Raw genomic sequence first — 14,701 nt, 5'->3', positions numbered from 1 at the left:
TCATCAAAACACTGAAGTGTGAACTAGGCCGAAAGGGGTTTTCTGCGATTTTTCTATCCTCTGGATTGCCATTGATATCTGATCAGTGAGAGTCCAACATGGCACACCCACTCCGATCAGTTACTTGGATAAAGCTCTGCTGCTGAAACAACACGGCGCCGGCCTTTTTGTAGTGGACTGAGTTGGTTACTGCAGTACTGCTCCCTTTCAAGCGTCTGTGTCTAGGACCGATCCGATATTGATGGCCTATCCTAAGGACGAGGCATCAAAAAAGCATTTAAAAATCCCAGAAAAGGCCTCTAACAGCAACTCTGGCAAAATGGCTGTCCCCATAATAGTGTATAGAAAAAGGAATAAAAAAAAACAAGGTATCACTGTCTGGTTTTAATTGGCAGAAAAAAAATATAGGCGACACATTCTCTTTAAATAATTTGGAATAATGCCTAATATAGATGCCTCAAAGGCGTTTGATACGATAGAATGGCCCTTTCTGATTATAACATTGAAGAAGATGGGTTTTGGTGACAACTTTATTTCATGGGTAAGACTGCTATATACGGAAATCACAGCAAAAGTGATATTAAATAGGGAATATTCCGATAATATACATATAGGTAGGGGGGTTAGACAGGGATGCCCACTTTCCCCGTTACGCTTTTCTATAGCTATGGAGCCGTTAGCTGATATGATTAGGCAAGATAAAGAAATAGTAGGGTTCAGGTTCGGTGAGCACGAGGAAAAAATTGCTTTATATGCAGATGACATTATGTTTGTAGGTTCACATAGATCACTTATGAAAATTTTTCAGGTATTTGACCAATATGGGGTTAAATATAAATTGGTCTAAATCGGCCTGTGTCCCGATTAATCCTTTGAACAATTTTATACCAGGACCATTGGAAATTAAGAGAATTAACCCGTTAAATATCTGGGCATTCAAATAACTCCAAATCCCAATGGATATGTTCAACTGAATGTGATCCCTAAAATACAAGAGATTAGGAAAAAAAAGAGGTATGGAAAAGACTGTCTCGATGGCAGGTCGTATATCTTTGGTAAAAATGTGCCTATTACCTTCCCTGAACTATAGTCTATGGAATTCACCGGTAATATTCCCCCAAAAAATATTCTAAATAATAGCCAGCCTCTTAATGGATTTGATATGGCGAGGGAAAAAAACCAAGGATAAAAGCAGAAATATTGTGCATTCATGAGAAGGAGGGTGGATTATCAGTGCCAGACCTGGAACTTTATTTCATGTCGGGGCATATAAAAAACATGATAACGTGGAGTAACACGCAAAGATACAAGGCCATGATCGACGGGATAAATGCTGGTATTCTGACACAATAGGGTCGTAAGATACCGTTATTTAAACAGGACAGGGTCTGGAGGCAGGTAAGAGCACTGTGGAATCAGACTGGACTCCCATGTTGACACCTTATTGTGGGAAAGCACCCACCTCTCAGAACTTAAGTTAATTGAACAGAAAATTTGGCGGAAACATGGAGTCTATAAATTAGGCCAGGTATGGAGACAGGGAGATGTAATACTGTATGAAGATCTTAAAAAGGACTATGGACTTGGTAATATAGACCTGAGGTTTTATTATTTACAATTAAAATATGCACTACGAGCATCGCTAGGAAAAGATATACAAATTGATACTCTCCCACAGTCGTCGGTTAATATTTCTAAATTGACACCAGGGGGAAAATTTAGTATCTAAAATATATGAATGCTTATTACAGCAAAAAACTAAGAGAGCAGCTATTAGTTTAATGCATAAATGGCGAGATGTTATAAACCCTCAGCGAGAAGAGTTTTGGGATCTGGCTATACAAGAAAAAAAATAGGATTTCAAAGAGTTTTTCATATAGGATTACCCAATTTAATATACTGTATCGCCTGTATTATTCCCCTAGGATACTAATGAAGTGTTACAAACCTAAAATCTTTAGCTGCCTAAAATGTGGGGAAGTCGGGGTGGACTATGTCCATATACTCTGGTTATGCATAAAAACTCAAGAGTTCTGGGCAAAGGTAAATGATAGAATAGAGCAATATCACAGGATTAAAATCCCCAGGCAATTTGAGATATGCATACTGGGGGTGATGGAAAAAATCGACAACCCCCAACATCGAGAAATAGTATCCAAACTGCTGTTTCAAGCAAGGAATGTATTGTTCGACATTGGGGAGGTAGTGCTGTACCCACGGTTAGGGAATGGGAGAGGCTCACCAGAACTTCACTTGCCATAGAGGAATTTCACCTGGCAAACATTAAAGAGGCCCTTTAACTTGTAAAAACTATGTGAACTAAGTATGCTGCCATGTAGAGCGGCGCCCAGGGATCTCACTGCACTTACTATTATCCCCGGGCGCCGCTCCGTTCTCCCGTTATGCCCTCCGGTACCTTTGCTCCTTAAGTTATAGTAGGCGGGTCTTCCCTTGTCCTGTGGGCATCTCCTTCTACTAGGCTGTAGCGCTGGCCAATCGCAGCGCACAGCTCACAGCCTGGGAGGTTTTTTTCTCCCAGGCTGTGAGCTGTGCGCTGCGATTGGCCAGCGCTACAGCCTAGTAGAAGGAGACGCCCACAGGACAAGGGAAGACCCGCCTACTATAACTTAAGGAGCAAAGGTACCGGAGGGCATAACGGGAGAACGGAGCGGCGCCCGGGGATAATAGTAAGTGCAGTGAGATCCCTGGGCGCCGCTCTACATGGCAGCATACTTAAAGGTCCTCTTTAAGAAAAAACATAGATTTATCAGAACATGGCAGAAATGGTTAATAAAGTGATTTTCCTTTGAGATGATGGCATGGGGTGTGCTGGAGTTGGGGAGAGAGAAAAGGCTTTTTTTTTTATATTTCACCATGTGGAAAAGAGTATGGGTGGTGGGGTTTATAAAATGTTATTGAAATTATAATGTTATGAAATTAAAAGATTGCTATAATTTGTATTATGGAAAAGAAAACAAAGAATTATATATTAAAAAAAAGGGGGCCTGTCTTCACCTTTTGTGCTGCCCATACTGACGGCAGAATGGGGTAGGGACAGGTGAGTTGATTTCAGCGGTCTGTCATTTATGGGTTGGAAGTGGGTGGTTGCCGAGGGCCAGCGTCGTAGTCATTGCGGACTGGGCCTGGAGGGGAATCGCGGCCGCCTGAGAGGAGTCATGGTTGTTCGTGGTCTCCTGCTCTCCCTGCCCACCTGCTGATGACTGACAGTCTTCTACCTAGTTTTCTCCCTTTCTCTCTGGGAGAGAACTGCCAATCATCGGCCGGTGGGTGTCAGTGCGGGAGATTGTGGATGGCCATGGCTCTTCTCGGGTGGATGTGGCTCTTTTCGGGGCCTGTGCTGCAATGGTTGTGATGCTAGTTCTCGGCAGCCACTTGCTTTTGGCTCGTGAGTGACACACCGCTGAAATCGGCATTTATGTCGCTAGTTTATGCTGCCCTCTGTGAGGTCAGCATAAAGTTGATGACAGATTCCCTTTTAATTTGTTTTGAAATAATTTTGGAATAATGGCTCATGGATAGAGCATTAGATCCATGGACACCACTTGTAAGGCTGTATCATGAATGCGGTCATTATTCTTTAAGCATAGTTTGTTTTGTTGGAGCAGCAGTATATTATGTGAACGTATTTAGTCACTGACCATTAACTCTGTATTCTAGGCACATGTGTACAGTGAAGGTGAAGAGGTATATGATGTCATGTTGAACCAGGTAAGAAAAGTTATGCCTGCCCTTTAAATGTATGCGGTACATTGTTACATGCATTTTTTATATATATATTTTTTGTAAATACTGGTTCATTGCTTCTCTTTATGTAAGAGTTACTTGTTAACTATATGCACTACTTGGCACTTAAGGGGTTGCACCACAAAAAATATTCTACATTTTTCAAACCATCTCCTAGGTATGAATACTTTTGTAATTGCATTGTACACATTTTTTTAGCATAGCCACTAAGCTATTAAATGAAATCAGTCTGTATAGCGCCACCTGCTGTTTGTGCTCTTCTGTATTTCTTGTCCGCCCTGAGGTGGTCGCTCTCAATAAATCAACTGTCACCAGCCTTATTTTGTTAGAAACTGTGGCAGTTACAGGAAGAGAGTGGCAGTAGAAAGGGCATGTCCCCGGAACTGTGATAGGGAGAGAGCTGTAGCAGATAGGACATGGCCCCTGAGCTGCCATTCTGAAGTAAATCTAGCGGAACAATTGAAGCAATAAATGGGAAGATCTCTGGATCCATGTGAGGTACAGGGCTGGTTCTAGCTGGTTTGTTAGAGATTATCATGTACTATATGATGTCTGATTTTCATTTTTTTATCGTACAACCCCCTTTAAAGGGAACCTGTCATCAACTTTATGCTGCCTATACTAATGGAAGCATAAAATAGAGACAGGTGAGTTGATTTCAGAAGTCTGTCATTTATAAGTTAAAAGTAAGTGGTTGCCGAGAACCAACCTCTGAGAAGTCATGGTTGTTCATGAATTCCTGCTCTCCCTGCCCACCTGCTGATGACTGACAGTCTTCTACCTAGTTATCTCCCTTTCTCTCTAGGAGAAAACTGCCAATCATCAGCAGATGGGTGAGAGTGCAGGAGATTATGAATAACCAGGACTCTTCTCAGGTAGATCTGACTCTTTTCAAAGTCTTGGCTGCAATGATTGCCTGCAGCTAACGATTATTTGAATAATCGATTAGTTGTCAATAATTTCATTGATTAATCGGGAAAAAAACACCAAAATGACAAAAAAAGGGGTTTATATGATTTTACTTGAAAAATTATGTTTAAATGTCATATTAAAACAAATTGTGAATGGCACTGTTATGGAGGGGTTCTGTGGATGGCACTGTTATGGAGGGGTTCTGTGGATGGCACTGTTATGGAGGGGATCTGTGGATGGCACTGTTATGGGAAGGGGATCTGTGCACTGTTATGGGGAGGGGGATCTGTGGATGACAATGCTATGGGGGGATCTATGGATGACACTATATCCACGGATCCCCTCCCCATAACGGTGCCATCCACCGATCCCCTCCCCATAACGGTGCCATCCACGGATCCCCCTCCCCACAACAGTGCCATCCCCGGATTCCCCCTCCCCACAACAGTGCCATCCCCGGATTCCCCCTCCCCACAACAGTGCCATCCCCGGATTCCCCCTCCCCACAACAGTGCCATCCCCGGATTCCCCCTCCCCACAACAGTGCCATCCCCGGATTCCCCCCCCCCACAACAGTGCCATCCCCGGATTCCCCCTCCCCACAACAGTGCCATCCCCGGATTCCCCCTCCCCACAACAGTGCCATCCCCGGATTCCCCCTCCCACAACAGTGCCATCCCCGGATTCCCCCTCCCCACAACAGTGCCATCCCCGTATTCCCCCTCCCCACAACAGTGCTATCCCCGGATTCCCCCTCCCCACAACAGTGCCATCCCCGGATTCCCCCTCCCCACAACAGTGCCATCCCCGGATTCCCCCTCCCCACAACAGTGCCATCCCCGGATTCCCCCTCCCCACAACAGTGCCATCCCCGGATTCCCCCTCCCCACAACAGTGCCATCCCCGGATTCCCCCTCCCCACAACAGTGCCATCCCCGGATTCCCCCTCCCCACAACAGTGCCATCCCCGGATTCCCCCTCCCCACAACAGTGCCATCCCCGGATTCCCCCTCCCCACAACAGTGCCATCCCCGGATTCCCCCTCCCCACAACAGTGCCATCCCCGGATTCCCCCTCCCCACAACAGTGCCATCCCCGGATTCCCCCTCCCCACAACAGTGCCATCCCCGGATTCCCCCTCCCCACAACAGTGCCATCCCCGGATTCCCCCTCCCCACAACAGTGCCATCCCCGGATTCCCCCTCCCCACAACAGTGCCATCCCCGGATTCCCCCTCCCCACAACAGTGCCATCCCCGGATTCCCCCTCCCCACAACAGTGCCATCCCCGGATTCCCCCTCCCACAACAGTGCCATCCCCGGATTCCCCCTCCCCACAACAGTGCCATCCCCGGATTCCCCCTCCCCACAACAGTGCCATCCCCGGATTCCCCCTCCCCACAACAGTGCCATCCCCGGATTCCCCCTCCCCACAACAGTGCCATCCCCGGATTCCCCCTCCCCACAACAGTGCCATCCCCGGATTCCCCCTCCCCACAACAGTGCCATCCCCGGATTCCCCCTCCCCACAACAGTGCCATCCCCGGATTCCCCCTCCCCACAACAGTGCCATCCCCGGATTCCCCCTCCCCACAACAGTGCCATCCCCGGATTCCCCCTCCCCACAACAGTGCCATCCCCGGATTCCCCCTCCCCACAACAGTGCCATCCCCGGATTCCCCCTCCCCACAACAGTGCCATCCCCGGATTCCCCCTCCCCACAACAGTGCCATCCCCGGATTCCCCCTCCCCACAACAGTGCCATCCCCGGATTCCCCCTCCCCACAACAGTGCCATCCCCGGATTCCCCCTCCCCACAACAGTGCCATCCCCGGATTCCCCCTCCCCACAACAGTGCCATCCCCGGATTCCCCCTCCCCACAACAGTGCCATCCCCGGATTCCCCCTCCCCACAACAGTGCCATCCCCGGATTCCCCCTCCCCACAACAGTGCCATCCCCGGATTCCCCCTCCCCACAACAGTGCCATCCCCGGATTCCCCCTCCCCACAACAGTGCCATCCCCGGATTCCCCCTCCCCACAACAGTGCCATCCCCGGATTCCCCCTCCCCACAACAGTGCCATCCCCGGATTCCCCCTCCCCACAACAGTGCCATCCCCGGATTCCCCCTCCCCACAACAGTGCCATCCCCGGATTCCCCCTCCCCACAACAGTGCCATCCCCGGATTCCCCCTCCCCACAACAGTGCCATCCCCGGATTCCCCTTCCCCACAACAGTGCCATCCCCGGATTCCCCCTCCCCACAACAGTGCCATCCCCGGATTCCCCCTCCCCACAACAGTGCCATCCCCGGATTCCCCCTCCCCACAACAGTGCCATCCCCGGATTCCCCCTCCCCACAACAGTGCCATCCCCGGATTCCCCCTCCCCACAACAGTGCCATCCCCGGATTCCCCCTCCCCACAACAGTGCCATCCCCGGATTCCCCCTCCCCACAACAGTGCCATCCCCGGATTCCCCCTCCCCACAACAGTGCCATCCCCGGATTCCCCCTCCCCACAACAGTGCCATCCCCGGATTCCCCCTCCCCACAACAGTGCCATCCCCGGATTCCCCCTCCCCACAACAGTGCCATCCCCGGATTCCCCCTCCCCACAACAGTGCCATCCCCGGATTCCCCCTCCCCACAACAGTGCCATCCCCGGATTCCCCCTCCCCACAACAGTGCCATCCCCGGATTCCCCCTCCCCACAACAGTGCCATCCCCGGATTCCCCCTCCCCACAACAGTGCCATCCCCGGATTCCCCCTCCCCACAACAGTGCCATCCCCGGATTCCCCCTCCCCACAACAGTGCCATCCCCGGATTCCCCCTCCCCACAACAGTGCCATCCACGGATTCCCCCTCCCCACAACAGTGCCATCCACGGATTCCCCCTCCCCACAACAGTGCCATCCACGGATTCCCCCTCCCCACAACAGCGCCGGCCCCGCTGCTCACAGCAGTATTCCTTAATTGCATCTTCTTTTACCTTACAATGAAGCTCCAGTAACAGGCAGAGCGGGCGACGTAACGTGACCAGTGGCGTAGGGATCGCCATAGCAACCATAGCAGTGGCTATGGGGCCCTACGCCACTGGGGGCCCGTCCGGATCGCATTCTTTTTTTTTTTTTTTTTTTTTTTTATTAACACACACACAGGCACTGACAGCCAGGCCCGACCGCCCGCCCAGTGTAGTGGGTGGGGCGTGGGCGGTCCGCGGCTCAGGCCTGGCTGGGGGGAAGCCGCGTCAAGTCAGGACTCAGGACTGGAGCAGGCGGGCCCGGGGCAGAAGATGAGGTAGGTGGTGGAGGGGGCCGGAACAGGGGCGTACCCATAGGCGTGCGCACGAGGTGTGCCTGGGCACAGCCTAATCACACCCCTGTGCTCCGCCTCCTGCACTGCCAGCCATGCACGTGCGGCGTGATGGAGTGAAGTGACGTCACGTTACGCTGCCGCCGGCTGCCTATTTTGAATGTGAAGAGCGGGAGCCTGCCTGCCCGCCCCCCCGCGCCCAGTGTGCCTAATTGATCTTCAGGATCAGTCATCAATACAGAAGTGAATGGATTCTGATCTTTTGTGCACTGCCAGCAGTCTGCCACAGTAAAAAGAAAAAGTCTGGCGTGGAGAGGAGTCCTGACTGTCCCCAGTAAGTTAGTGAAGTGTCAAGTGATAGATAAGGATTATTAGATAGTAGTATACATACTAGTACATACTTTGCACAAGTTTATTAGTTACAACTTAAAGGGAACCTGTCACCAAAAAATACTATTAACAGCTTAATAAGCGATTTTTTTGGTGACAGGTTCCCTTTAAGTTGTAACTAATAAACTTGTGCAAAGTATGTACTAGTATGTAGTACCTTTATAGTGCTGCATAGTAGTTTCCTAATGCACTTTTTCTTCATTTAGCCTCCTTGAGAAATCAATGTTTTATTCAGCCGCTGCCCCCTGCTTCAAGTCAGGTTTGAAATCAAGGGGGCAGCGGCCTAGGCGTCTCCAATCCTGCCTTTATTGACACGCCGGATCTCAGTGCCGGGACCGCGCTCCCAGCCTGCATGCGCAGTAAAGGGCTGCTGTAGCCTGTAGCGCAATCCCGGCTCCGGCTCGTACACTCAGCCGGCTTCAGTTTCGCTACTGCGCATGTGCCCAGCATCTTCTGTAACTGCGCTAGTATGTAAGGCTGGCGGGCGCATGCGCAGTAGCGAAACTGAAGCCGGCTGAGTGTACGAGCCGGAGCCGGGATTGCGCTACAGGCTACAGCAGCCCTTTACTGCGCATGCGGGCTGGGAGCGTGGTCCCGGCACTGAGATCCGGCGTGTCAATAAAGGCGGCGGGAGGCGGGGAGAGCAGGATTGGAGACGCCTAGGCCGCTGCCCCCTTGACTTCCAACCTGACTTGAAGCACGGGGCAGCGGCTGAATAAAACATCGATTTCTCAAGGAGGCTAAATGAAGAAAAAGTGCATTAGGAAACTACTATGCAGCACTAAAAGGTACTATTAACAGCTTATTAAGTGATTTTTTGGTGACAGGTTCCCTTTAAGCTCACTTACATAAGGAACGCAGGGTCCGTCTTACAATAGTTGTCGGCCTCCACCCCCTGTTGGGGGTCAGTCACTGTCAGGGACACTGTTATGGGGGGGGGGGGCCCATAATTTTTTTTTGCTATGGGGCCCATGCATTTCTAGCTACGCCCCTGAACGTGACGCGCCTGCTCCGCCCACTTTATGAATGACACAGGCGGAGCATGCGCGTCATGTGAGTAAGTGACGTTACGCCGCCGCCCGCTCTGCCTGTTACTGGAGATTCATTGTAAGGTAATAAAGATGCGGTAATTTAAAGTTCAAGGACCCGCAGGCATAGCACCTGACCGCCCGCATAGCAACGAATCGGCCGATTATTCGATAACTGGATTCGTTGACAACGAATCCTGTTATCGAATATTATCGATAACGTCGATTAATCGTTGCAGCCCTAAATGATTATGATGCTGGTTCTCAGCAATCACTTACTTTAGCTCATGAGTGACACACCGCTGAAATCTGCATTTCTCGCTCGTATCATTGGGGGACACAGGACCGTGGGTATAGCTGCTGCTGCCACTAGGAGGCGACACTAGGCTGAAAAGTGATAACTTTTCCCCTGCCGGCTATACCCCCTCCAGCCTGGAGAGAGCATATCAGTTTTTGGCTTAGTGTCGTAGGAGGCAGACCTCCCTGCTTGCAGGGCGGCTTCCTTTTGTTATTTTTCCCTTTTTTTTTTTCCCTTTTTTTTAGGTATGGGAAGCAGAGTTGCCTATCCTCTTTCTTCCCTGGGAGCAAGACCGGTGTCTGCTTCCCTCACTGCCCAACCTCCCCACAGAAGAAAAGGTGGACCAGGGCAGCCTCGCTCCCCTGCTTCCCGCCAGCCAAAGGGTCACCTGGTTCTGTGAAGACCCTCCCACCATACCAGTCTCCTGCCACTTCGGGTGCCAACTGCTTAAGAGGTGACCCTGCTGGTCTGTTAAGGGAGGGTGAAGGGAAGAGGATGAAGATGGGGTGGGTAATTGGTAATGGGTGAGTATTTTACCTCCCTTCCCCCCTTCCCCCCCCTCTCCTTCTCTCGCCGGGTCTCCCCATTCTCAGGATTGGCGGTCTACATTCCGGGGGTGGATAATTGGACTGCGGATTTCCTGAGTCGGACAACCGTGGACCCTGGAGAGTGGTCGCTGCACCCGGAAGTGTTCAACTCCATTTGTCTCCGTTGGGGCCGACCAGAGGTGGACTTGATGGCATCCAGACTCAACAACAAACTTCTCGCCTTCTCTCGAACAAGAGATCCTCGAGCGTGCGCTGTAGACGCACTGGTGGCACCATGGGACGGGATCTCTCTACTGTACGTAGTCCCCTCCTGCCCGGAGTCCTGCGCAGAATCAGGTTGGAGGGCATCCAGATGATTTTCATTGCTCCGGATTGGCCCTGTTGCGTGTGGTACACCGATATCGTGCTCCTTCTAGGAGACACGCCATGGCCTCTTCCGCTCAGAGTCGATCTTCTCCCTCAGGGCCCTGTCTTCCACCAGCGTTTAGAGTCGCTACGTTTGACAGCGTGGCTATTGAAACTGCCATTCTGAGGCAGCGTGGTTTCCCTGACAGGGTCATCCACACAATGATTAAGGCCAGGAAACCAGCGTCTTCCAAGATTTATTATAGAACTTGGAGGTCCTTTCTGTGCAGAACGTGGCCTCCCTCCACTGCGCTTCTCACTTCCCACCATCCTTTCCTTTCTGCAGTCGGGTCTGGAATTGGATCTTGCACTTAGTTCTTTAAAGGGCCAAGTATTGGCGCTGTCAGTTTTTTTTCCAGCGTCCTTTAGCCAGACAGGCCCTGGTTAAGACCTTTCTACAAGGGGTGGCTCACACTGTCCCACCATATCGCCCCCTTTACCCTCTTGGGACTTGAACCTGGTTCTAGGTTCCCTCCAATCTGCCCCTTTTGAGCCTCTAGACGCTGTTTCCCCTCTTTCCTGGAAGGTTGCCTTCCTGATGGCAATCACCTCCATTAGGCACGTGTCAGAATTGGCAGCGCTCTCTTGTAAGGAGCCCTTTCTTGTTCTCCACCAAGATAAGGCGGTGCTCCGCCCGGTACCTTCTTTTCAGCCGAAGGTAGTCTCTGCCTTTCACGTCAACGAAGACATTGTTCTCCCTTTGTTCTGCCCCTCTCCCTCACATCCTAGGGAGCGAGCTCTCCATCAGCTGGACGTGGTTCGGGCTCTGAGGATTTACCTGTCCATTTCTAGTTCGTTCTGCCGTACGGACTCCCTATTTGTTGTTTCTGAAGGTCCCCGCAAAGCCTTGCCAGCCTTTAAGGTGATGATTGCCAAGTGGATTCGTTTGGCGATTGCGGAGGCATACCGCTCCCGGGGCAAGGTACCGTCCCTCGGGGTTATGGCCCACTCGACCAGGGCGGTGGGCACTTCTTGGGCTCGGTTCCACCATGCTTCCGCTTCACAGTTGTGTAAGGCAGCGACTTGGTCTTCCTTGCACACGTTCACCAAGTTTTACCAGGTGCATACTTTTGCATCAGCGGACGCTGCACTGGGCCACAAGGTCTTGCAGGCAGCGGTGTCTTGAGCTTCCGCGAGGCAGTTTTCATGAGGATGTGTTCTTCCCGCCCTGTGGACTGCTTTGGAACATCCCACAGTCCTGTGTCCCCCAATGATACGAGCGAGAAAACAAGATTTTTGTGAACTCACCTGTAAAATATCTCTCGCTTAGTTCATTGGGGGACACAGCTCCCACCCATTGTTTCTATTATTACTGCAAGTGATGGCGATTGGTATGCTGGTTCGGTCCTCAGTTCTGGTTCGGTTTGACTACCATTGGTTATGTTATGGGTTGTTTCCTGTATGGGTTTTTTCTCTCCTACTGCTTGGGCACAAACTGATATGCTCTCTCCAGGCTGGAGGGGGTATAGCCGGCAGGGGAGGAGTTATCACTTTTCAGCCTAGTGTCGCCTCCTAGTGGCAGCAGCAGCTTATACCCACAGTCCTGTGTGCCCCAATGAACTAAGCGAGAAAGAGATTTTACAGGTGAGTTCACAAAAATCTCATTTTCTGTCACTATCAGTGAGGTCAGCATAAAGTTGATGACAGGTTCCCTTTAAAGGTTTTTCCAGGCTCATGATTTTGATGACCTATTCTCAGGTTGGACCCTCACCAATTGGATATTAGCCTGGAAAACCCTATTCTTCTGATTTTGTGCAATTGAAGCTTCCTCAGATTACGTAAAAAAACTTTCTGAGGGGATCGTATCATCAGAAAATGGCATTTTAATGTCAGTGTTTTATTATACACGTATTTACAGTTTTGCATATACTTCCTTTGCCACTCTCTGGTCTCTAGAACACTGGCTATACTCCGTCACTACCTATAGACTGGTCTAGTGACACTACTTGGTCTATTAACTCCTTTTAATTGCGGCTGCCTTAAAGCAGACTATACAGAAAAGAAGGATGTCTCCAAAATGGCTGTCCCAAGGAACTTTTAAAAATAAAATATAGAACTAAAATATTTAAATAAACAATTCTAATATCTATTTTTAAAACAAATTGTATAATCTGTCTGCGTCGTTAAAAAATAATTTCCAAATGCTGAAAATCTGTTGGAAAATGTGTGGGACATTCCTAACACCCCATTAAACTGGAATTACTATTTTAAAATGTAAAGTAAAATTATTATGTTAAATCATTGGCTCCATTGGGGGGGGGGGGGACGCGAACCCATGTGTGTGCTGACATGCGGTTTTACATGCAGTTTTATATACATTTCTCACGCTGTCAAACATGCAAATTAACAACAGGAAGCAATTCGCCAGCATTTTATGACTGAATGCTTCAGGGAACAGGACTGGGAGCTTCAGAAATCAAATGTGAAACTACCATCCCACCAAAGGATGTCCATAAATGTGAAGCACCTCATTCAAGAAGTAAGTAATTCCATTGTAATTGTCACATATTTGTTACATTTATTTTTACAGTTCCTTATTTCAATGCAGATTGATTTTGGCTTGTTTTTCATGTTGTGATTTTGTGTGGGCAGCATTTAGTAAAGGACCGTCTTTCTTTTCTTTTCCTTTTTTTTTTTTTTTTTTTTTCCTTTTTTTTTTCTCTCTAATGCAGGTGGAAAAACATCCTGAGCTTTGGGATGCTGCAGCGGAGGGGTACAGTGATCGGCAGGCAAGAGAAGATGCGTGGACGACCATCTTCCGCAACTTGTACCCTACCTGGGATGGGCTCACCGTCAAAGAGCAGGGGACCATTGGTAAGTGTCCACCCCATTGGATAAATATCAAATATTATTTTTTTTATTGTAATTTGCAGGAACGGTAATCTAAAAGTCCTTCTTTACTATATTTGCTATGCCGTTGAATGCAGTCTATTTCTTGAGACAAGCTATTTCTACCTCATCATGATCACTACTAAGGGTTGTCTCATCTTACTGTTTCTACAGTGAGATGGGACTAAGCAGCGACCCTAGGGAGGTTACAGAAACAGTGGAGTGCTGGCCCACTCGGCTATCTGGGGCCAGCACTTAGTCTCATCTCACTATGGAAATGGCTCGATGGGACAACCTCTTTAAAGAGGACCTTTCATTTGGCCAAAAATTGTGAACTAAGTGTCATGATCTGTACAGCGGCACCCAGGGATCTCTCTGCACTTACTATTATCCCAGGGCGCCGCTCCGTTCTCCTGCTATGCCCTCCGGTATGTTCGGTCACTTGGTTATAGTAGGAGGAGACTGCCCTTGTTCTCCTGGGCGTCTCCTTCTCCCAGGCAGTAGCGCTGGCCAATCGCAGCGCAGAGCTCACAGCCTGGGAGGTTTTCTTCTCCCAGGCTGTGAGCTCTGCGCTGCGATTGGCCAGCGCTACAGCCTAGAAGAAGGAGACGCCCAGGAGAACAAGGGCAGTCTCCTCCTACTATATCCAAGTGACCAAACATACTGGAGGGCATAACGGGAGAACGAAGCGGCGCCCTGGGATAATAGTAAGTGCAGAGAGATCCCTGGGTGCCGCTGTACAGATCATGACACTTAGATCACAATTTTTTGTCAGATGAAAGGTCCTCTTTAAGTGCATATAGAGCCAATTCTTATAACTTGCACAGACATGTATATCCATAGGTCTTCGAATAGTTTCATCAACTCTTTACAGGCTCTGGTATTAGTTTGGTTCTTTATTGCATGTTATTTAAAGGTTCCATTTACTTTTTGTTTTCAGAGAAGGACGTCAAAAATAGATGGCGGTCAGTGCGGGACAGGTTCCGCAAGGAGATGTCCATGGAGGAAAAGAGTGGGTCGTCTCCTTCCAAACGCAAACCTTACCAATATATGACGCTGTTGATGTTCCTCAGGCAAACAAGGCAACCTTGCCCGTAAGCATTGCACTTATCACATTAAAGGGGTTCTCCTGAACTTGATGAAGTATAAATTGTTCTGTGACATTCTGTAATATAATGGTGCATGTATAATAAAAATAAACTTCGGCCAGT

At 49.5% G+C, this 14,701-nt stretch overlaps 1 protein-coding gene across 1 annotated transcript in view; it reads left to right on the top strand.

Annotated features, from left to right (window-relative positions):
* PARP2 (poly(ADP-ribose) polymerase 2) overlaps positions 1 to 14,701 on the top strand; it is a 110,012-nt gene that overhangs the window by 56,219 nt on the left and 39,092 nt on the right. The window contains exon 7 of the mRNA XM_040416755.1: positions 3,679 to 3,729. Coding sequence (XP_040272689.1) covers positions 3,679 to 3,729 — 51 coding nt within the window. The remainder of the gene's footprint in view (positions 1 to 3,678; positions 3,730 to 14,701) is intronic.

This window comes from Bufo bufo, chromosome 2 (assembly GCF_905171765.1).
Source record: "Bufo bufo chromosome 2, aBufBuf1.1, whole genome shotgun sequence".
Taxonomy (NCBI): domain Eukaryota; kingdom Metazoa; phylum Chordata; class Amphibia; order Anura; family Bufonidae; genus Bufo; species Bufo bufo.
Note: the sequence above shows the minus strand (reverse complement) of the source record. Positions and strands in the feature narration are given on the sequence as shown.